Below are 24,524 nucleotides of genomic sequence, written 5' to 3' on the forward strand. Positions count from 1 at the left end.
TAATAAAACAACGGTTATACAATTGCAAAGGAGTTCACACAAACTAAATGTCATCTTTAATTCCATGAAAAGGGTAAAAGATAGTGGCAAAGTGGAAGCGGTTTCTGGCCGATTGTCGAAGCTCGTTCTTGCGTAAGCTTTTGTACGTAATGAGAGAAAGAATTGAAACAATAATGGACTTTCCGTAAATAATGGAACTTTTGGTAACTATTTTTCATGTTCCGCTTATTTTAAAGACTTGTTTCATGTAGACAGTAAAGTAAAAGTGTTAGTAAAGTAAGTATGAAGTGCAAGAAATTCGTACAAAGATTCTACACGAAATTATTATAGCTGAAATGTCGTCTTAAGTAATGTTAATTTAATGATTAATTACTCTTTATAGTATAGTAGTTGTAATAATCACTACTGTTGATACGAAAGTAAATACTAATAATAATATATTCAGACTAGTGGTGCCCGCGGCTTCGCCTGCATTTTAAATAAATAATATGACATACATAAAACAAAAAAAATGTACCTTCATTGGAACGACAGTGGCCCCATATAGCGAAAATTGGTCGCACCAACTCTGGAAGCTTCGTGGGCTCATGAACAACAATGCTGCTAAAGATCATCACTTGATCAAATTCATAGTTTACGATTAAATCCTTACTAATATTGATTAAAATAATCGATTTTTTTGGTCCAAAAGATCGATTCTCTGAGTAATCGATCTTAGATCGCCACCGCTAGTTCCCGTGGGATTTCCGGGATAAAAACTATCCTATGTCCTTTCTCGGGTCTCGGACTATATTTGTACAAAATTTCATTAAAATCGAATCGGTGGTTTAGGCGTGAAGAAAAGACAACCAGACAGACAGACAGACAGACAGACAGACAGACAGACAGAGTTACTTTCGGATTTATAATATTAGTAAGGATTACACTGCCTTATTTTAAGCAATGGCAAAATCCCTACCTATTTTAAAGTGTAATGATTTCTATTATGCTACAACTATTTTATATGTCATAAACATTGAAGTTATGACAATAGAATGAAGTATCCATTAATGTGAATTTATTGTCTTACAATAAGTTATGGGTCCAGTTTGTAATAACCGCAAATTATTCTAAACTATTTTGAGATTTGCGTGGGGGATCTGTAAGTTTTGTAATTCCTTGCTTACCATTAGAAATGGCTTGTTGACAGGTTTCGAAAATATTCTATACTTTTAAGTACTATGCAACAACTGTATATAAATAAATAAACACTTTCTATATTCACAGCCCCATACTAGGATTCCCTGTGTCGTGGGTGCCATGGACACACACATAGACAAATACACAAACACCCAGACCTAGAAACAGAAATCTAAATTCATCATCTAGATATCTGTGTGGCCGGGGATCGAACCCGGGACCCTTTGCGCGTCAGATCGGTGACCGCTCCGTCACGTGGGTCGTCTATATAACTTACCGCAAAATTAAATCCTCTAAACATTAGCGACAGTGGCGTATACGGTCTAAATGGTTACGTTATTTCCATATGAATTAGATTTGATCCTAGCACGTGTGGCTTCCTACACATTCAAAATAAATAATGGATTATAACCATTCCTAATGTAAGTGTTCTTGTAAATATTTCTGTCATGCGAGTTCCTTTTATATATAATATAGATGAAACAGACGAAAATGGCAGTCCACCTGATGGTAAATGCTACTACCGCCCATGGACATCTTTAATCAATTCCAGATAAGATAAGAGCCCTAGCTGTGGTAGGTCACAGATGCATTGCTAACCCTGAGGACTAAGCTGGAATGCCTCCCTCAGGTATGTCTCCCTCACCACACTCTTCAAACCAGAACACAGCAGCGCTTAACACTGCTGGTAATAGGAATAAATAGAAGCGGCGGTGCTACCTCCGGTCGAATCACAAAAGGTTCTACGACATCAAGATGAATAAATCTATACTATATAATATTATCAAGAGGAAAACTTTGTTTGTTTGTTTGATTGTAATGAATAGGCTCAAAAACTACTAGACCGATTTTAAAAATTCTTTCATCATTCGAAAGCTATATTATCCACGAGTAACATATGCTATATTTTATATTATATATATTTGATAAATGGATTTTGAGGCGGTACAAAGTTTGCCGGGTCAGCTAGTATAAAAATACATTGCGCAAAAGTACTAAAAGGTCAATTTTAAATACATGAACGACACGTGCTCGATATCAGCGGTCGCCGTGTAAAGTGCACTAAATTCTGCGGTTTCACGTAATGGTCGGTAAACACTTTTGCAAATTGACCTTTACATAGAGATCCTACCAACATTTTCGATATTTTACAACACATGGCTTATGTTGTTAAACTTTTCGGTGAAGTAAAGTAAACGAAAGATGGCGTAGAAGGAATGAAGAATTTACTATTGAAAATATATTAAGGGACATTATTGATATAAACGCAACAGTAGTTAAAAAAAATTGCTCAAGTAGATTCGAAGACGAAGGTGTATTTGAAATAATAACAACACATAAACTAAAAAACCACACACACTAAACTATAACAATAATTGTAACAAATTAACCATAAAACGCAAACAGTACTAAGACTACATAAATACTAGGAACATTATTCCCTTGGTAAGTAATTGTATCTAGCGTACGCCGTAAATTAGTTCTCACATAGTAGCAGTTTCAAAGTCACATTCATTACTACCCACAACAGAAGCAATGCGCCATTCATTCATCTTATTAATAACGTCAATGAGAGCAATAAGACTCACATTTCTTGGACTATTGCTACACTATCAGCGGTTAAAAGTGAACTATATTATTAAACGCTAAGAAGGAAAATAAAGTAATACGAAGTATATCATACCGCGAAATCCATTTTTTTAAATTGCAACTCTTGATAACAAAATCGTTATTTTATAATAAATACAAATAAACTCATTTTTGTGACAATAAATATAAGCACAAGGGGACTGATATTTCAAAATTGATTGATATTTAAAGAAAATCCTTATAAGTGTCCTCCTCCTGTTATCGCATTGTAAATAAGGCCAGAATTTAATGAATATCCAAAAACAAAAAAATGATGTTGACTTTATCTTAGTAGCTACTCGCAAATGGCTCGTAAATCGCCGTCCATGTACACGTGTCTAATACTCACAATTCTCAAGTCCATTAAGTACCGCAGCTATTTTGGTTACCACTTCGGTAGCAAGACTAAACAAACCCATATTAAGACGTGTTTAACCAACGATTTGAAATCTGGAAGCCCTAGTTTGGATTTGAAAGAATTTCATTGGTTGTTCTTAGAATATTATCCAGTGTAGAATAAGTTAAATAAGTCCGCAATACTTTATCTGCGGTAGACAACTTATGTAGATCTCGTAAACTAACTTTTTTGGCAACAAACCAATGGAGGTTTCTAGAGAAAGATTTATTACGGAATAAAGTATAGACTATATGGCACAATGTAAAAGTTATGTCACTGATACGAGTTTTGTAAACATATTTTCTCTTTTAGGGTAGTATAAGTAACATAATTAATTCTCATGTAACATTTGTATGTAGCTGAAACATTAATCCTCTCAGAATTTATTGGTCCAAGTTGCAGACACAACTTTGCATGAGAAAACAAGCCAAACCTTTTTGCCAAGAAACACGGTCACGGCGTAGGGAAGCGTGGGTCGTAAGTGCACACGGTTGCGACATACGAGAAATCAGTGTATTAATGTATCATATTGCATGTATTGCATGTATCGGAGGTTGGGCGAGCGCCGTATATGGAAGCAGATTGACGTGCGGACGGAGAAAGAAATTGTGGGCAGTTGTTTGAAAAAGAAGTGCGTCAAGAAAAGGCTAATGAGACTTTAATGTGTGGTTCACACGAAGGCTTATATAACGATGACACGAAAAGTAAACAACAAAACACAAACGACGAACATGGAAATACGAGAAATGGTAATAACACTTGTGACTTTAAAATAAGGCTAATTGGCAACAAACACAATATCTAAGAAGTAACAGCAACCTGTGCTCGAATAGAATTTGCTTCCAACATTGACACATTAAGATACGAATGTGACAATCGATCGACGCCGCCTACACTTGACATTGAAGCTCATGAATTCTTGTCGCTTTCGAAGTTTCACTAAGATGTTTTCCTAATAGTGATTTGAAAAGACCGTATTTCGTATAGGCGAAAGTGAAGCATTGCAATATATCGACGTTAGTCAAAATATAGGATGCAATAAAATATTTGACTTATCGTCAAGGCTTTAAAGTAACTGATAACACCAAATTCCTTTCGAAAGCAGTGAAAGCAGATAAGAACGAACAAAACAAAGAACATGTAATAAAGTATGCGGTGGCGAGGAAAGTACGGCGTCGACATTTCGAATGAGTTGTACATGAAGATAATTTGAATTGTGACCATTACGTCCATCACAACTGCAGATACTAAGGTCAAGTAAGCTTATATAAGATATTGTATAGTTCACGTGACCAAACGTCTCGTTTTGAATGGGACTTTCCCGTTAAAAGCTACCCTGTGTCCCAAATAACAAATCAGGCACGCAAACAGTAGTAAAACTGTAAATAGGAAGAGCTATTTTTGACCCACAAATTGCACATTTTAGAGACTACTTAGTCTCCACGACTTGTTTTCTTCGTCGCCTGATTCCCTATAGAAAGCGGTGTGAACATAAGCTCCGACATTAAAAATAAATTATTCCATATTTTTTTTTATTTTTTATACAAAATTGCATACGTTATAGTGGCGTTTTTACCCAAAATTGCCTACAAAATTAAGATTCCCGTTTCAAAGTAAAATAAAAATGGTCAGCATACCTATTATGTATAGCCAATGAATCATTGGAGATGAACAAAGAAAGTCGGTTATTTTATCGCTAAACGCATGTAAACACGAATGCCCTTGTCTTTCCAAATGATTTATACCGAGTGATGTATGTATGACAGACGTTGATGATAGGAGGTAAAGCTCACAAGTTGTGCGAAGCTTGTAAAATAAATAAATGTCGGTTTATGTTCGTCAAACTTAAGTATAATATAAATTTTACTTATAACAATGTTAATAGTATAAAATGTTAATATAAGACCGTTGATACAGGAAGGAATTAAATCTCTATGCAGACGAGTATTTTTGCAGAAATAGTATCAATACTTTTTATTAACCTAACAGTATTATTATTTTTAAGTTGTAGCATTACCATGAGTTGGCATAGAAACGCCACTATAGAAATGGTAAATAGAAAACTATTGTCATTTTGCTAGTGAATAACATAACTACTATCGTTACGGTATTTCTTGACAACGTCTGTCAAATTAATGACTCATGGGACCGAATTTGTATGGCAATAGATCATAATGACATTTGCTAGCGATTTGATTTCGATAGGTTTTTTACGTATCGAGTTACGTCACTACGGATTTTAGTTATACGAGTAACCACCAGAGGCGCTGTACAATTTTTCATACATTTATTTTACGCAGTCGCTAGCGAGTAATACTTTTGTAAACTCATGGTAGTCCTATTGTTCCCAAATGTCATAAACTTCTTCACACTGATGCACTACAATAAACTAAACGATGTTATGTTTTTTAACATGATTTTAGTTATAGGTACTTGTCTACTGATTGTTTTGCATTTATAGTTTTTTGTATTTGACTATTTGTTTTCTTATCTACTTTGTGCCTTTATATACTTTTATGATGACTTCAAAAATTACTAATTAAAATAGTTATATGATTTTTACATTTAATCAATATAACACACGTAATCCCATCTGTTACTTCTACAAAAGGTCAGAAAAGTCGAAAATATGGTTCATACAAAAGTCGAGACTGATGTTTTTAAGCAGATTACCACCAGTACAATAGTTAAAAGCCAATTAAAAGTTTTCGCTTACGAACTAAATTACTGGTGCATTTTTACTGCGTAGTTAGAACAGACACGTTGTTACTGGGAAGTAGGTTTACCATGATATTTTGGAGAAGTAGGACAAAGAAGGGAACTACTTCTTCAATATTTTATTAAACTTTGGCCCCCTGCAGAAGATAATATATTTTCATATATTATAATTATTTTCATGTTTCATGTTAATTTCTTAACAGGTTATAGATTTAGAATAACTATATGCAAAACGTCATGAAAGACATTTTTTATTTCTCCAGTGGCTTTCTTACCATTCGTTTTATTATTCAGGCGGCTTTCGATTGCTTTAATATCTGTATAAGAAGAGACCAGAGCTAACATTAGAACAAACATATTTAGTATCAAACAATAAGGAACCCATAAATGACAGAAACTATAAAATTCTTTATATTCCGGATAGTCTTAATAATAACCAAATGTATGCAGAGCCTACTACTAAAAGGCGCTTTTCAGGAGAGACGAGCGCCGTTAACAATGCCAAACCACTAGAAGGTAGACAAAGTAGACAGACATCGTAGGTACATATATAAGTATAGTAGTGCGTAAAGATACTTAAAACGAGTAAAGCTCGGGAAGTAACTTCAGTCACAATATTGCAAGACAGGAAATCATAATTCATAAGAAGAGGTACTTAGAGGTACCTACAAATTTGTATGATGATGCATTGGAATAATATGAGATCATAAAGTTTTTATCCCGTACGTTATTCCATATTCAAAAATATTTTAATGTGTATGTGTAGTTTATTTATTGTTATATAAGAAAATCAAAACTGAATACTCCATAATCCACCGGTTTAGGTTTATCTGTTTACATTTTAGTTTTATTAAGGAGATTGTAACGTGTATTGCTTGTAACAAGCTTTTGAATAAATAATGCATTATATAAACATTGAATAATGTAGAACTTAACAACAACAACGGTTTCTAGGAAACAATACACTTTAGTAAAGCCTGCGACAGCGAAGTGACTTAATCTATTTACGTTCAACTTCGAGACAAAAAGCTTCCAAGAGCTCAAACACTATACAAGAAAAACATTTTAATAACGCTATATATCTCTTCGTACAAGAATGAAATTGATTTAAACTCTTGTTGTTGACCGAACGGAGATAATAACACTTACAGTCCCGTTACAACACACGGCAATAAAATAAAGAACTTTAATGCCGAACGAAATTCGTCCGCAATTATTGATAAAATCCTTAAATGTGACGAAAGTATTATTTTAACCCACTCGGTGCACGTTCACGAAAATGCGAATAAAATGTTAATATAATGTCCTTAGTGATAAAATCGCTGCGGTTGTGAATGAAATCGAAATCGCGTGACAGCCGCGATCGTCCGACTCCGAACTATTACGATCGTTTATGCTGAGTTCTGACTTTTCCGAAACACTATTATAGTCCTATTAGAAGGGCAATAAAGTCTACAATAGGCGTAAGTTGCCCGTTCGCGTGCAATCCAAACGTTAGCCGACCATGCGATCCTATGATATATGTGAGAATTTTTATACACACTTACTTTATTGAATAGTTATTTTAGACCAAAAAGGGCTTTAACATTCATTAGTGTGAAGCTTTGGAATATAAATGAAATACGTCACAAAAAACACGACTTCGACATTTTGAGGTCGTCATGCATAACGCATGAAGTGATAAACGGCGTAAACGAAAACAGACACATTTCAGTCACAATGGTAATACCGAGTTTTTCGTTATCTGAATTTAGGAGATTCGATACATCGAATCATTAGTAACCGTTGGATTTCGAGAAGTGTCAATAAATTTAATGGAAAGCCGACTTTTAAATGAACAACAAAACAAAAAGGTACAAAAGTCTGCTAACGAGACACAAGCACAATTGGGAGTCATCCATCAGCGGACGCAGAAATCAGTTCGAGCGATAGCGCTAAATTACCTGCACTCCCGGGTAGGAAGGCTCGAACAATACCTGACCCCTTTGGAGAAAGTGACCATCCGATTGATTAATAATTCTCTCCCAACCCCGAGGCACGTAATAAAAGACGAGTGGTAATAACAGATCGTATCGAGACTCGTAATTGTAAAGTTGATAATTTGCAAAATCAACTGTCGAGAGAATTGTCGGTTACACGGCGTCATTGATTTTACGTTGTACCGCCGTCGAATAGTGATTTCGCGTACGTCGTGATGGCTATTATGATGACAGTTTAACAAGGGGGTTTTAAGATGATATTTCATGTAAACAAGACAGAGAGAGTGATGAAAGGGAAACGATTTGTGTAGCACGACGTCGACGGCAGCACGTCATGAGGCGCGAAGGATGGGGACCCGGGGTCATTCATCAGCGGTGAAAGCGGGTCTACAGATACTCCTAAATTACCTCAGGCCGTAGGGCGAGATCGTTACGAGACCGATGCAGTCACTACAAAAGACGTCTGCGAAATTGCAAATCATCCGTCAATGGATAGTTGCAAATGGCCTCACCTGGTGGAAATGACATTGACACAGTTGTAAATACGAGTTCGTGACGGCTTTAGATAAGATCGGGGCAAACGAAATACAAATGGCGTATTTGAGAATTGTTTTAGTGATGTTGATATTGCATTGTAGTTGGGTCCGCAATAAACATGTTGCGTAGCTGTTAACAGCGATTATTTCGTGTTGTTGTGAAGTAGGTCTTAATTCACTTAAGTATTCGAAACTAAGAAAGATTTAAGTCATTACGAACGGAAAGCAGGTTCGAGTATTGGCACAATAACGAAGCGAAGACAGATATACGCAATTTCGATTCAGAAAAACATTTAGCATGTGGCACAGGCAGAGTTTTGCCAATCTCACTCACCTCGTTTGCATTTCGAGTACGGGCTAAAAGGATCCTTTATTTTATCTTCCGTGGACGTCTGTTTAAATGAATGGCAGTTTTTTTGGTGCATTCCTCTCAATTTTAACGAGATTTACTGACAAAACCATGAGCTTTGACAGTTATTTAAACTTTCTCGGCGTTTTCCTCGGCGATTTTTCGTTTGCTTTTTGCGAGTCTTACGTGAGGTCGCGTCAGACAAGATCTTAGTGTCGTCCGAGCTTCGAAGAAAGACCGTATGTTTTGCTGAGATAGACACGTCCCTCCGGATCCGTGTTGTAGTCCACAAATTTTTTAGCGGTTTAAACGATTTAAATTTTTAAATTACAAGCATAATGTTCCATCAAACGTTTCCTATATATTCATTAACTGAGGTTTAACATTAAAACGTGAAGAAGCTTAGCAGTCCAATACATTCACTATGGGATATATTAACGCACTTTGAAAAATCTTTCATTACAAGCATTAAAAAGCTTTTGAAACTAGAATTTATTTTTCGGACCTCTAAAATTATTTATTTTGTGTTTAGAACAAACTCTCAGACCGACAAAAAATATCATTTAGGTATTTCCCGACCGGGGACCAAAGCCGGAACTCTTAACACGATTAGTACGTTGACCACTGTCTCGTCGTCACGATGACACGCACATCCTAAATATTCAAGCCATCATGACGCGTCTGTAATTATTGTTTCGATAATCAGATGCAAAAAACTCACGTGAAGCGTGCATTGAACAAATCCCACGACGAATCGAATTAGAAAGCCGGGTTTGTATCCGTTAAACGTCCGGGCCAAGTTCAATATAAGACATTGTTTAAAATATATTGAACTAGCATTAGACTCGTTAGTTGTAATTGCGTATCATGCAAAAAGGGGACGGACGCGCAAAAAACTTTCGCCCGACAGACTAGATTGTACAACATAGTGATTAATATGATTTTTATTTGGTTTGATTGTATGTGTCTACCGCGATTGTATCCACTCGTCTAGTTATTGAACGGCCGTTGACATCAAACAAAAACCCTGATTGGTGAGACTAACTGTACTCATAGTACTAGACGCTTGATGGATTGGCCTGTCAGCCGCTAGCCTTCCTCCTCGGACGCTTCCAATCTGAAAAACTTAATATTTATTACGGTTTCTAAATTAATAATCACATGTTTGGATAAGCTAACGATCGATTCTCAATAAGGTATTATACCAGCAAGCTATTATGAGTTTTTTCTCTATTAAATAAATTATATGCCTATCGCCCACCATCGGATCACATTTAGCTCATTATATGAATTACTGAATCACTTCCTACATCCACTAAATAGGTTTCTGTTAAATTAAATTCCGCCTACTTAATTAAATCATCTACAAGTACAACAGAGCTCCGATGTAGTATATTTTTATTAAGCGAAAGTTGTACATGTATTCATAATTAGTTACCTACTAGTATTATTGATTCAAGAAAATTTAAATTAGGTAGTTGTTTCATTCATTCTTTTTATTCATCAATTAGGACGTGAATGTAATTTATACTTGAAAACAAACGTACAACATCAATGGAAAACATATCATTCAACAAATTCCCCATCCCAATTAATTGTGTTTCACAAAACGAACAATTCTCGGAAAGGTCCGTAGTATGGTGTGATTGGTAATGTATTCATTCATGGGGTTGATGATGGATGGTCCGATCCTATCGCATAACAAGCCGTGGTCCACACTGGCGATAGAACGATGGTAATCGCCGGTTAGCGGGTGACGCTATCTCTCTATATAAATTAACGATTCGACGATAGTCGTGTCGCGTATAAATCGTTGAAACACATGCGGCCATTACCCCATTTGTGATACGCTTCGATGCTTATAAAGTTATTCAAAAGCTACTCATTGAGTTGTTTGGACTTCTAAAAATAAAGGATCCAACGAATTATGTTAATGCCTTTCAAATTTCTACACCGTTTCTTATTGTCTAGAAGCGTTCCCGTTTTTAATTAATTGTTTACAAAACTAAAGGAGTTTTACGAAAGAATGCGTTAATTTATGCGTTTTTGCTGATTTACATGAAATATTTAAGTATAATTAATTTGCTTTCATGTAATAAATAGGTTAAAGAAATTTTTCAACCGTGTACAAAGTCTGCATGCTTCGTACATAAAAGGTGTATTAAATGACGTTGCATTTGTTACTGTTCATCGCGTAAGCGCTGCGTTTAACCGTTTTGGAATAAAATTTTATCTCGTGTCTGCGAAATGAATTACGACTTTTGGCGACCGGTAACACTGTTTTAGCGCTAAAATGTGAATTTTCACATAATCCCACAGCTAGATATTATTAGTAATCTTCTCAAAACATGGATATTCTTAAAAACAAGCTCTCACGTTTCCAGAGTTTATTTTTCCAAAATGTTATTGTAGCACAGATTCGCATCAACTTCATCCGTTTCGAACATGTGCCGTTACAAAAAGAAAACATCTGCTAGTCGTAGTACGTTATTATCAAACAAAACAAAGCTCCGCAAGGCATACAATTAAACAGTCAAAGAGTTCACAAAGAAAAGGATATGACAGCTAATTGTAGAGACGAATATGGAGCCAAGATTACACCAAGTGTCAGTTGTGCCTGATATGGAGGTGCATGCACCGAAATGGGTAGCTTGACTAATCGCGGTGTGAAATGGAACGAAGCTCTGTGGATAATTTTCTTCGCCTTCTCTCTTGACATTGTCCATGAGGCTATTAAGTGTAGTTAATAAACTTTAAAACACTATGGAGTCTTAATTTCTTTTTGACAATGCTTATACAAGTCTTGGCAATTAATCCTATGGCTGGATCATTAAAATGTTTCCATCTAGAGACCAGAAAAGAAACGATAGACGGTTCTTCCGTTCTTAAGCTAGTTTTTTTTAATACAGGAGAAAATTAACATGTTCAATATCACCCAGTTGGTGATATAAAAAACAAAGTGGATAGGACATAAGCACATAAAAAGACAGACGATCCATTTGCTCCTTGCGAAGTGCAGACTAGATATACATTTTTGCGTTAAAAATACTCCTGAAAAGAATTTAGTTTTAATATTTATGATTTAAAAGAATTTCGCAAATTGTCCGTACTACTTACCTACTAACGTTTAATTAAATGCGTTCGGTAAAACATATTCTTACTTAACAAAGTATCGTTATTTTCGATAACATTTTAGGACCGGTCTGCAATAACAATTTGGCAAGTTGTTAACACCGTATACGTTCCGTTCGGTTATGACAAACTGACAAACCGACCGTTATCTGAACAAGTGTACTAAGTTCGCAATATTTTTGCTGTTTTTGGTAGCAAGAACGAAACCGGCAACTTATGCAATAAAATAAAAGCAGACCATGAAGATTTCACCACGATTGCAGAAATACATTTTACTCTCGTCACAGGATACGATCTGCCATTAAATTTTCATTACAATTATGTAAATTATGTGGTTCGCAATTAATAAATGCAGTTTCGCAAGGTAATTTAATCGAATCTTATGTGCACTGAAGGACTTGAGTGGGGTTTCGATGAATCATATTTCTTTATTGTTTATTCAGCGATAACATACATTTTTTTTATTGTTTCTTGCGACTCAAATTCCACTAAAATTACTGGTCATAACAGCAACTTATGTAATTTCATAATATTCTTAACTTTTGTCTTACGTAAATTTTCATCATCTATTCCAACGAAGAAAATATCGTAGAAAAGGTTCGGATTTATTTACTTTCTAACTGTTCTTTTATTAATTAGCGACCCTCAGACGTACTTATACTCGAATGAGAACAAGACGAGACAACGTTTACAAGTTAATTAACTTGTCACCATAGTGAGTCAGTACGGGTTAGAACTAATGAGTTCAGATAGCCCACATAATGCGTGATACATCATTGTTTAAGCTGTTAAGAAACGAAGCGCCGCATGCTCATATTGTAACATTGGTAGTTATATTATGTTTGTGTTAGGCAATCACTCTGCACTTGGCCAATATTATAGTAAAGTCTTTGTCCTTCTCATTTGAAGATGATACTCGAGCCCAGCAGCAGGATGTTTAGATAATGATTTATGCAAAATGGAATTCGGGCCTTAAAAGTGTAATTTCGTCTACTATTTGATGGTTTAATCATTGAATTGTTTTAAAGTTTTTATTATTATATCCCATATTTGGTAGTATTATTGCATCACTCTTACCTTTACTGTATGTTTTTTACATTTTTGCTTTCTGTTTGTTTCACTGCTGTTCTGAAATACATCATACTTACATTCTGACGTATCTATTAGGATTTATAAGCTTTTATTCCTGGATCGTGTGAACATTACTTGCTTCAGTTGCCTTTTTAATGTCCCGAAATAAACCAAAACATCGCTAACCCACCACGAGAGAACTCATCTTATTTTAACCCTTACAAAGTGGACAAAGTTACAAATGTGACTCGAATTACCGTTTCGGGCGAAGCAAAATCTAAACCCTCCCTCGCAACATAAAACCCTGCTCATGATCGCTTCCAGTAACCCGACCCTGGTCTTGTAGCCAGGAGTTGGCGGGACGCCAGCCGACCACCTGCGTTTGAAACTGGAACTAATAGATATCCACAAGATATTTATAAAAATGTAACTGTGGAACATCTTTGTGAGATTATAATATTGTCGGAAAGGAAAGCTACGCTCACTTGAAAGGGATATATTTGTCTATAATTCAGAAGCAGATAAGAATATATTTTTTGGGTCAAACTAATGTAAAAGACGAATAAGATAAAAATATTTAAAGCTTTGCGGATTTTAATAACAGCATTCGTAGTATTAAAGAAAATAATAATTGAAACGTGCTTAATATGTGCTCATGGAGATCTTTATTAATGTTAATCAATGTCAATTTTATGAAAATGTTATTAAAACTATTTCATTGGGATAATCTTTGTGTTGATAGCACAGTAAATGTACAAGTGTATCACAGTAATCCTTACATGATAGAAAGTAGAACAGTAGTTCAGCAGCAACAAATAGGACTAGTGTAATAAAATTGTAGTCATAAATTTAGGTAGTAAAGTGCGTTTACATTACAACGCGATAAAATTGATACGAGAGCACATTTATCAATCTAAGATAAACTTACAAGTAGATTTTTAGGACGAGTGTATTCCAACTGTAACTGTGTTTTACGAATGTTTGGATTTTGTAACGAATTTCTGGAGATTTTTGAATTAAAGCTCTTTTGAATTAAATCTAACTTCATTTCTATGAAATGGATCACAAATGCCCATGATCCATAGTAGTAAAAACATCAGGTGGACTCCATGCTCGCTTGCTAGGTGTAATAAATAAAAAATACAGTAGGTACATTACCTAAAGTTACCTCAATCACTGTATCTAGTTTCGAAAATGCTACGTTCAATTTTGTAGACAAAATCCTATCATCATTTTTACCGTACAGTCAAAATATTACCGCACAGGAAAAACATCCAAAAACAAATTGAGGAAATAAAAAAAGCAGTACATCTGCTCTGACTTTTCAATCCTTCAAATGTTCACAAAAACTAGTAGGATGTATGAGAAAGTTTTGGATCGTGGAAAAAATGCCACACATCCGGAACCCGGGATATAGCCAGCATACATCACAGGTACAATTACTACTGGTTCCACTTTACGCCCGGATACGTCAATACTAGAATCATGTATTGAAGTTAAAGCAATTTCCTGTTCAAGAAATGTAAAAAATTGGTCTATAGAATAAAAACAAAGTTTGCTCTCCAGCTATTTCAAAAGTATTTTTAGTTGCTTTTCTAAAAAACAAATAAGTTAATTGCTTTGGAAAAGTAACATAAGTACATAATATAATATTCAATAACAAATAATCATATTATGTAATCAAAGTTTAACAAAAATAAGGCTTTTGTCAATTCAATAGAAACGGCTGAATGCTGTATCGGCATAAAATAGAAAATAAACAATAAAAATGTTGGCGAAACACCAAATTGATTGTCAAAAACGCCATCGCCAGTCACGCCATCCGTCAATCGACGGATCCGTCACGAACTAATTAACTGGTGTCATTTATCAAGAGTATTGGATTTAGTAATCACTGTGGGCATTGAAATTGAAAATCAAAATTTTATTCGGGAAGAATAGAGTGATTAACGATGCAGTGTCACCGATGCCGCCCCGTCGGCCGAAGCGCGAGTCATGCGATATAATAGCGATGTTGTATCGCTCCGGCGTGAACTAAATTACCTTCCGTGCTGTAATTAACGGCTATTACATAATAACTATATTCGGGCCAGTTGCAACTGTACTTAACGTTTAGTTTAAACATTAGCTTAGTGTTATCGTGTTTTGTTTTTAAAGGATAAATCAGTAACTTTAAATAACATCGTCTAATAGTGAAGTGATGTGGAAAGTAGAATAGTAATAGTAGACGCACTTTATACGGTAAACGCGATATATGAAGATCAGGACATTGCACCGGATAAAATAATGCACGATAACGATAAGTGTTGTAGACATGAATTGATTGTAATGTTCTTTATCTTATGTTAATCTTTATAACACGTATAAACGTACACCAGTAGCCGGAATGCACTACTTTAACTATCCTACAAGTAAGTAACCGTTAGTGGTAATATTAACAACGTGATTGCTATGGAAATAAGGTAATTAAACAGTAGTTGTAGTGGTTACGAGTATCTGCACTTAGAACTGCCACCGGAATCTGGATCATCTCGTTAGAAAATATACTTTCTTATTAATGCAAAGCGAAATCTCACTTAAATCGGATTTAATTTATCTTCCATACAATTTCGATAAGAGACTTAACGACATCAAGTACTTTCGACAGATTAGATGGATTCCAAAGAATCATTTACATATTACACTGTTCCGGTCAAAACTGTAGGCGCAGTTCATCAAAATATACACCAGAAATCATCTCCGTATTGTTCATGTAATTTATGAGCAGAAAGGAACATAACTAATCTAATTTACATTATAAGTGAGGCGTAGACATAGAACGGAGCACATTAATATAATTATGAACAAGGCGTTATGGACACGCGCCCTTTAACTAACATATCGAAACACAGGATATGGTAATGGTCCTAGAGAAATGGAAGGAGAGAACTATTTTAGTGTGGGTGGTGGGAGTGAGGGCGATTTATTTTCAGTTCTATTTCCTTCCAGACGCGAGAGACGTGATCTACGTATACAAACACGATGATTGTGAAGATTAAAGTAGATTCAAATCGAATTTCAGCGAAAATTCAAATCTAATACGTAAAGGGAATGGAGAAAATAAAAGAAGAATAGGTACCAATGCATTCATGAATAGTTTACTTTCAAAGTATTTAAGATTTAATTGTGTTTGAGCAAACGATTGAATCAGAAAAGCTAAAGGTCCCAATGTTATGTCTTGTAGGATTTAATTACGTAAAATATAAATAAATAATAATAAATAAATAATAATAGATAAAAGTACGAAATTATATTAACCGTTAAAGATCAGGAATTAAAACAGGCTTTCAGGACAAATGCATCTGAAATGTTTACCATATTTCGATTATGATTGAATGACCTGTAAGCATGAATTTATTGAAGACTTCCATAAAAGAAAATTAAAACACATTTGAAAAATGTATGGCAACTTCGTCATCGGATACTGAGTTTCAGCGTAAACAAATTTGTAATGAAAGCTATTACCTCGTATACCTATAATTCGCATCGAAAATTACACGTTTTTATGGCTTCAGAAAATTGCGAGAAAGCTTAAGTATTTTATTAAATTTCCTTGAAGTTTGATGGTGGAGAAATAAATTAGAAGATTATTTCGAGAGACTTTCAGTTTATTACGCGAAAGTATGAAAATATTAAAGGTGAATAATTTATTAATTAAATGATATTAAGGTCTTTTTAAAGTTAATTAAACCGTAATATGAATACTTGAGACAGAGATTGTAAAAAATCTTTGTTCTTGTCTATCAAAAGATCTTTATCTAAAAAATACGCTAAATTATTAAAATGACAATCACGAACACGGAAATTCAAACAAATCACTATACTTTTGTCACACTACTTGATAATAACATCTATATCTGAGAGTACTTCACGTATAACCAAAGTACACATTGGTCAAACATCATAAATAAATATAGCGTCTAACAAAATTACTTAACATATGTTTTTTCACATCCTGCCAAAAGTCTCGATCATTGCCATATCTATGCACAAGGTCATATTACTTCAACGCTACATTTCCTTCGTTACTCTGTTCAGGTTTTTCTACGTCCTTTGTATTTACTAACAATTGTGTACAATCTGAATGTTCATCTTAGTCGATGTCTCCATTAACAATGGGACCACCTGGTTAATCCATGCCACTTTGTTCCGGCATCAGCTGCATTTCGCGGGGTGTCCTAAGGGAGAATTTTGTATCTGTCAGTTGTAAATCCGAGCAGCTGTCAGGCAGGTGGCCGGAGCGTGCCCAGTGTATTGTGATTGGGCAATTTTTTCCCGTCATAATCGCGGGGTTCATCAGTGTATTTATTATTCACGAAATAATTAAAGGCGAAATAGTACATTACAATACGAGGACGAAAAATTTTTTTCTGACAAGTGTGAGTTTGCAGGCCGAGCCGCAGGCGAGGACTGCAATCACACGAGTCAGAAAAACATTTTTCGTCCGCGTGTTGTATAAAATTTTATATTACGGGGTCGGAAATGGGGGTTTTGCGCACGCGAAGCGTGCGTAAAACGTCAATTTACGCACGCCGTGATATAAACATTGTTGTGGAACAACGCGTTAGTAATTTAAAACTTAAAAGTATTTATTTTAATACAAACTGCATTTAGGTCGTAATTTCTGTCGGTTTTACCAAACGATTATTATTTGTTCTCCGAAAACTTTCATTGTCAATTTTTTAAATATTTCTTTGTATCTGAGTTTCTTGTATTGACTACACTAACACTAATTCGTAGGCGAAACCGAATGTGTAAACGCTAGTCAAATTTAATATTCATGAGGATTATTCATACATCACATTACAAACAGTTTCTCCTAAGTTGTTTGTTTAACCTTCCGAGCACAACGTGTTTGGCGAAGTTACCGCCAATACTGTTTTGAAATGTTCGTATTGTATTACACGTTTCCACTTAGGAACTGAGTTGTATTGTTAGTACTCGAAAGTAACGTTTATGTTTTCCTAATAGGCACTAGCTGAGACCTATTATAATTAATTAGCACGACTTCATGTATGTAACCAGAAATACTCCTAATGGAATAAATTATATGAATATAATGTATTCCAATATATTCTCTCTTTACCGTTAAAGGCAATGGGTACTTTATTTAAATAATACCAACCAACCATATAGCATACTTTAAATAAGTGATCACGATTGGTATTCTCAATTGAACTCGGATAAGGAAAGAGAAATTATGGAAACACCTAGAGAGCTGATAGTTATCAGAGTGCGGCCGACATTGATGTAGACTATCCCACAGTTGTCAATACTAAGTCGGCGCGGGCGCAGGTTACCTTAAATGGCAACGACTGTCCACTAGATTCTAGTGATTATTATCGATGGAAAAACTCGGTCCTTCGAGCCGGACTTGACCTCTTTGAAACATAGACACCAGGCGGTGCGAAATTACGAGTATATACAACTGCTGTGAATATCTCTGAAATTACTATTAAACGCCACATTTTTTATATAATTCGATGTTATCAACATCATGTTTCCGAAAAAGCCGCGGTTATAACTCTTAAACTGCGATTTTATCACGCCCAAAAAGGCTTACATAAAGTTTTAACTGCAAAATAATGAAGCTTAAATCTCAGATGCACGCAAGGTTAACGAGATGCCGAGATAAAGGGCCGAAGATGCTCTGGGATCGAAGATGGCGGGCGCGGGATGCGCAAGCGCATCTGCCGGCCCACGTGCCGCCTGCGCCCGCGCAGGTTTCTCTCCATAATCTTTTTTTATTTCTTCGACGAACATATTCATCATTTACACCAGATGCGTTCGTAATAACAAGGTTACCTTAGGTAATTCATTCTTTAATTAAATTTCCTCTTCCCATTCGGATTTCGTTTTTAGATGTGTGGGTGTCGGTTCTTTTTGTTAACCGTTTAAATTTAGGTTAGTTCTGTTATAACACAACGAGACGTATAGTAGGATTAAGAGTAAACGATATTTGTAACTAACTAACATACGGGTTATGTGAGCTAGTTTGGTCTGAATTTGATCCGCAACATGTGCGAGCTCAAAGTGTTCTGTTTTTTGTCAGCTGACATCTGAGGTCTGTTCGACGACATGTGCGAAATATTCGGTAGCAAAATTAAGTATATTATAAGGATTCCGGTATTATTAGTTTTCCTTCATATTCGGTCGTAAATCTAAATACTTACATAACATTCGTAATAACAGTTCGGTCTAAATAGTTATCGACAGGCATTTCAAATCGAGATTAATGATTAGTACCTACATTCTCTAGAAGCCAATATATTCTACCAAAAAGCAATTTGTTAGTGACTATTTTCGAAATGTTATTTCAAAGGGCTTCTTTTCTACTCGAGCCACGGGCATGCTTGTAGCTTTGTTGTGTAACCTCTATGGCGGTGATTAAATCTCACCATTATTATTAACTGGCTCCATTCAAACACCCACTGTCGTTCTCTAGGCGGTTCGGAAACTATGCCGTCCACCCACTGCGGCTGGTCCCGTAGGCGCGACAGGGTCACACAGGCTTATTCATATATCGACTTCCATACGCACCATGTTCGATTGTTCATGCTAACTCAAATTTACATTCGAAGAGTCAATGTCGTCTGACAAACGCAAGGTCTGCTATTGTTTTGACTATTTCGGTGGTCCAAACTGAATAAAACCACGCTCATTTAAATATTTTAATAAATAAACCCGGGGCTCGAATTCGACTCCCTTTTCTCGTAATTTGTCTCGTGTCTCGACACCACAGACGTTTAAATCACGCGCCGTGCTGCGTGCAAGCCAAGATCCGATCATCCAGATACACAAACAAACAGGTGACAAAAATTTAACACATGCAAAAACTTATTGGTTGACTTTACCATTTATTTTCATGTTATTATTCAAATGAACCATCGGGAGAATCCAGAATGTTATCGATTAATATTAGCTTTGACTCGACCACATCCGTTGTCATTGAACGTCACATACACTGCAAATAATCCGATCCACACTGTGATAATTTTCACTAAGTTTGTCACAACTCGATCCGAATGTGTTAAGGAGCGCGAAGGACACGTGCTAGCGAGCACAGCGCGAGCGACTGACTGAGCAGCGAGCTGAGTCGCGGCGAGACCGGGCTGACCGGCGTCGTTGCCGGGTGACGCGGTAGCTCCCCCTCCCCGTCTCGCCGAACACTGCACCCGACAAATCGGGCGACGGCTCTATGGAACTGTCGTGACCGGCCGATAGATTAAACCCACCTTTGTATGAAATTTCTTCTCGTTTTTACGCCGGGATTTCGTTTGAGTAGGTCGTGATTTGACGGGCGCGTCGACACGCTCGTGTGGGCGCGCGGCCCTGCGATCGTCGCTCGATAATGTAATAAACCGAGATTGTAAAATTTATTTACGCTACGACGCAAGACCGTTATCTGGCGTGTGGCACTCCACGGCATCAGAGTGCATCGATAACGGACTGTCATTCTGGAAACATGCCATGGAATGACCAGCGATATTCATAGGAATAGTTAATTCACTTTTTGCACACTTGATCTTTCGACAATACATTGAATACAATTGAAGCAACGGAGTTAACTAATTATCTAGAGACCAGAATTATCCGTCAGGATCTTACCAACTAGCTTCCGAGGGATGGATATCGTTACTATTCATGTGTGACTTCATTTCCATATTAATCAAATTTGATTCACTAGCACATACAGTTAGTTAAGTTCAGAAACCACCTGCTCAACCCAACGGCAAATTGCAATTTAAAATACCGTAACCTATTATCAAAACTAACAATAAATCATCGTACCGAACCATCAATCAAAGGCAACATTAAAGGAATAATTATAACGTTCTATAATTTCGCAATTTGAAAAGTGTCCAGTATTTTAACCGATAATTACAGCTTTCGTAAAGCCGCACTAATCTCCGGTGATGAAGAGCTTTCGCACCTTTGCCCCGTTTAAAATTAATACTTAATTGACTTAAAAATATTTAATGGGTTACACAGAAATACTCGTTGGGTAAAACAGTCAGCTCATTGTGAGCTTTGTCATCATCATTATCAAAATCTTCATTGCTATCAATATCATTGTTATCGCAACAACTCATTATTATCCCATTTGCACGGGTTTCCTTACAGAAAGCCAAATGCAATACCACAGTTTTGGCAAAAATTCCCCGTGCTGGCCAATTGTTAGGCTTCACATACTTTTAAGATCTTTTTTCATCTTGAGTTTCATAGCTTGGAATACTGATTGGAGTGCTACTTATATCCTCAATTTATATTCTACGTAAGATAATATCCACCGTACGACTTTTACCTTGTTTTAATTTTTATGTAAAACGACGAACCAACGAAATAGAAATTTGTTACTTTGTACCATTAGACTTTTCTTTAAATTCAACAGTATCTATACAAACAAAATATTCATATGCAATCCCTAGTAAACTTAAATTTACTTCATTTCTATGAACAAAAAACTTAAATCGTCCTTCCCACAGCCAAAACTCTCAAACTACTATTGTCCCTTTTCGACCTTTATCGGAGTAGGTAGAATTTGTTTTGTTTTATTTCTTTTCTTGTAGGTTCTCAAAGGTCGTGTGCAAGGTCCCTAGACCGGTCTCTGGACTTCGGTGGTATTGTTGTTATAAAACCATAAGTTATTAGTGAAACTACTGTGTAGGAGTAGCCTTCGTATTTAGTGTGGGATTATAGGAAGCTCTAAAGGGCGATTGGTATGGCATTTTATTACTACTGTCTAATTAGACATGCAATAATATCTGCTTTAACCATGACTACTTTTACTAGCTTATATCCGCGACTTCTTATGTGTGGCACTACTGGCATACTGTGGATATTACTGGTTATTATTATAATATTAAGATTCGAACACTTTTCCTCCTATTTTATAAGTAACTACTGTCAACTATCTGTCAATTATCATTCTTATGATTTAACCTACATCGTTATAGTCGTTACTATACCTACTAATCATTAACTATAACCATAAGCTTCAACTCCGAAGGCATTACTATCACACCTATTTCTAGACAACAGAAAACTTAGTTTTCAATAGTCGCAAATATTATCGTGACCGACTTGGTATTTGGGGCTGCTTGCAGATGTCCATGGGCGGAAGAACCCTCTTACCAATGAGTCGTCTCTTACCAACGAACATGCTCGTTTCCTTATTAAGTATCATAAAAATAGTGATATGCCTACATTTTGTAATGATCACCACTGTTTTAAGAGTCAATAGTGTGCCTCCATAAGTTAACGAATCGAGACGTTTTAATAGAACTCGTTTTTACATGTTATTTTTGTAAATAATTAACTTGGATTAAGTGGTAAATGCTGTTATGTCCGCAACATTCAACGTTCATACATTTTTATTGTAACAAAAAGGTTTAATTAAGACGTCTTTTAGTATTGTAGGTATATCTATTAATATCAATTATACGCCTACAATGTTAACTATAAAACAAAGAGATCATAAATCTATTATATGCATATAGGGGACCTCACTCACAGATACAGGATAGGTGTTTAGGGATCGAACCCCGGACCATTGTATGGGATATGAACATTAGCATTCGGATTGAAATAAAAAAGTTGAAAAGCATAATATTTCAAAACGACTCTGAATTATCTTTTGCAATATTTTTGCCAAAATTCCGCTTTATGTCAGAGGCCGTCGAAAATTTAAGGCAAATTGGCTTTTTGCATCTCCATATAAAAATGTGTATTCGGAACTGTTATAAATTAAATAATAATTAAAATGTCAAGCCGTCCGTTCGTTATGTACGGTGTGTCGTATTCATTAGCAATCTTTTAGTACAGTGTTCTCAAAGTATAGGTCGCGACCCCCTTGGGGGTAGTAATAAGGGTATTTCGAGAGCATGGGTAAAAAGAAGTCCAATTTAAATCCGAACATCAGTTGCCACATACAGTTACAGATACACAATACCGCTCTTTTTACGTTGGTATTAAAAACAAAGCAATATAAAATTTAAAAGTATATTTTTATTATGATCTCAATGGAAAGTGTTTGGTGAGTATCTATAATGTATGTAAAAGTATGTAAATTTTAAGTATTTAAATATTTATTTTACTGATTCCAAATTATGAAAATGTAATGTTGTACGAATTTAATTAGTAAAAAGCTTGTAATAAAATGCAGGTTCCAACAATGGAGGGGGTCGCAAAATATTGCATATTAAAGGGGTCTTGCTACGAAAAAAAAAAGATTGAAAATCTCTGTTTCAGTACAAATTTCTCACGATACGCGTTTGCTTTTTTAATTCCTCGTTATTAAGTACATTCCGATTAAGTCATAAATATAGCGCCTTTTATTTAGTTTTTATTATAAAGCGTATTGTTCATTTCATTTCCGTGAACGATTTTACTGCGATCAGCTGACTTTTGAAAGTATCTTGTCTTAATTAATTATTATTTTAGTATTGAGGTCTTTATTATAGCGATAAGTTACTTCGCGCTTTATACATAAGGCTAAAACCTTCTTAATGGTCGACTAATGGGCACAGGCATCTCCCCACAACTATGGGAGGACTGGAGATACGTTGCAGATACGTTACTACCCCTGAGCACTAAGTTTGAAAACCTCATGTTTGCTTATATCATTGTTGTAAGACAGATATAGGTTACGATGTCATATTGAACCACTAAATCTTCTTCTACCATAATACTGAGCTCCAAATAAATATTGATTTTATACAATGGACCAATAATATAATTTTTTGATAGATACAGTATTAACGGATAGTACGTTTTCCTACTACTTTTAGACAGTCTTCAACTATACCATGTACTCAAATTGTCGTAGAAAATAGTACGTTTTCCACCACAATTTACTCAAATCCTGGTACCAAAAGTATAGCACGTTCTTTCCACATTTATTTCTACTCTTTACCTACCTAATTAGTACTGAACCATGCGTAATTCCCCGAACGGTCTCAACGTATTTCATATGCAAATACCAGCTTCTGACGACATCCAATTATTTTGTTTGTGCCGCGAAGGAAAGCAGATAAGTGCGAACGCAAAAACTCCAAGGGCTTTTGAAGGGGAGCAAAGAGCAAAAAATTGTACAAAAAGACATTCTGCAGACGAGCATGTAGCTAATATCGGAGGAATTCGCGACTACAGTTGGTGTTTGTTTTTATAATACATTGTATTGTATATAAGTTGCAAATTAATATGCAGTCCCTCTGCGATGGCATTGCCTACTATGAATGGTAATCTGTTATCAACCCCAAATACGATCGGGATCCTACCCCGTCGGTCACAGATACGTTGTTATCACTGAGGACTAAGTTGGAATGTAGAAGCAGGTATGACGGATTGACCGCGGTGTCTCTCATACGTCTCCCTTGCCTTTGCAGCACTAAACACTGCTGTTATTATACAGAAATAGGTGTAGCGGTGGTGCCGCAGTCGAACCACAGAGGGTTCTACCATCTTCAAAATATGTAACAAATGGATCTATATTA

General features: G+C 35.7%; 1 protein-coding gene across 6 annotated transcripts in view; it reads right to left on the reverse strand.

Moving 5' to 3' along the window:
- The window catches only part of ckn (CRK like proto-oncogene, adaptor protein), a 413,374-nt gene that overhangs the window by 161,687 nt on the left and 227,163 nt on the right, over positions 1-24,524 (reverse strand). For 2 of the 6 annotated variants that reach the window (XM_073075698.1, XM_073075697.1), the window contains exon 1: positions 19,884-20,120. The exons of 2 other annotated variants lie outside the window; for them this stretch is intronic. In XM_073075698.1, the coding sequence (XP_072931799.1) occupies positions 19,884-19,917 (34 nt within the window). In that variant the 5' untranslated portion in view covers positions 19,918-20,120. Of the gene's footprint in view, positions 1-19,427; positions 20,122-24,524 lie in introns of those variants that run through there. 2 more of the 6 variants (XM_073075696.1, XM_073075699.1) reach the window with 2 other exon arrangements.

Source organism: Epargyreus clarus, unplaced genomic scaffold, assembly GCF_041222505.1.
Source record: "Epargyreus clarus isolate Ecla_fem2 unplaced genomic scaffold, WU_Ecla_fem_2.2 ptg000008l, whole genome shotgun sequence".
In the NCBI taxonomy this organism is placed as follows: domain Eukaryota; kingdom Metazoa; phylum Arthropoda; class Insecta; order Lepidoptera; family Hesperiidae; genus Epargyreus; species Epargyreus clarus.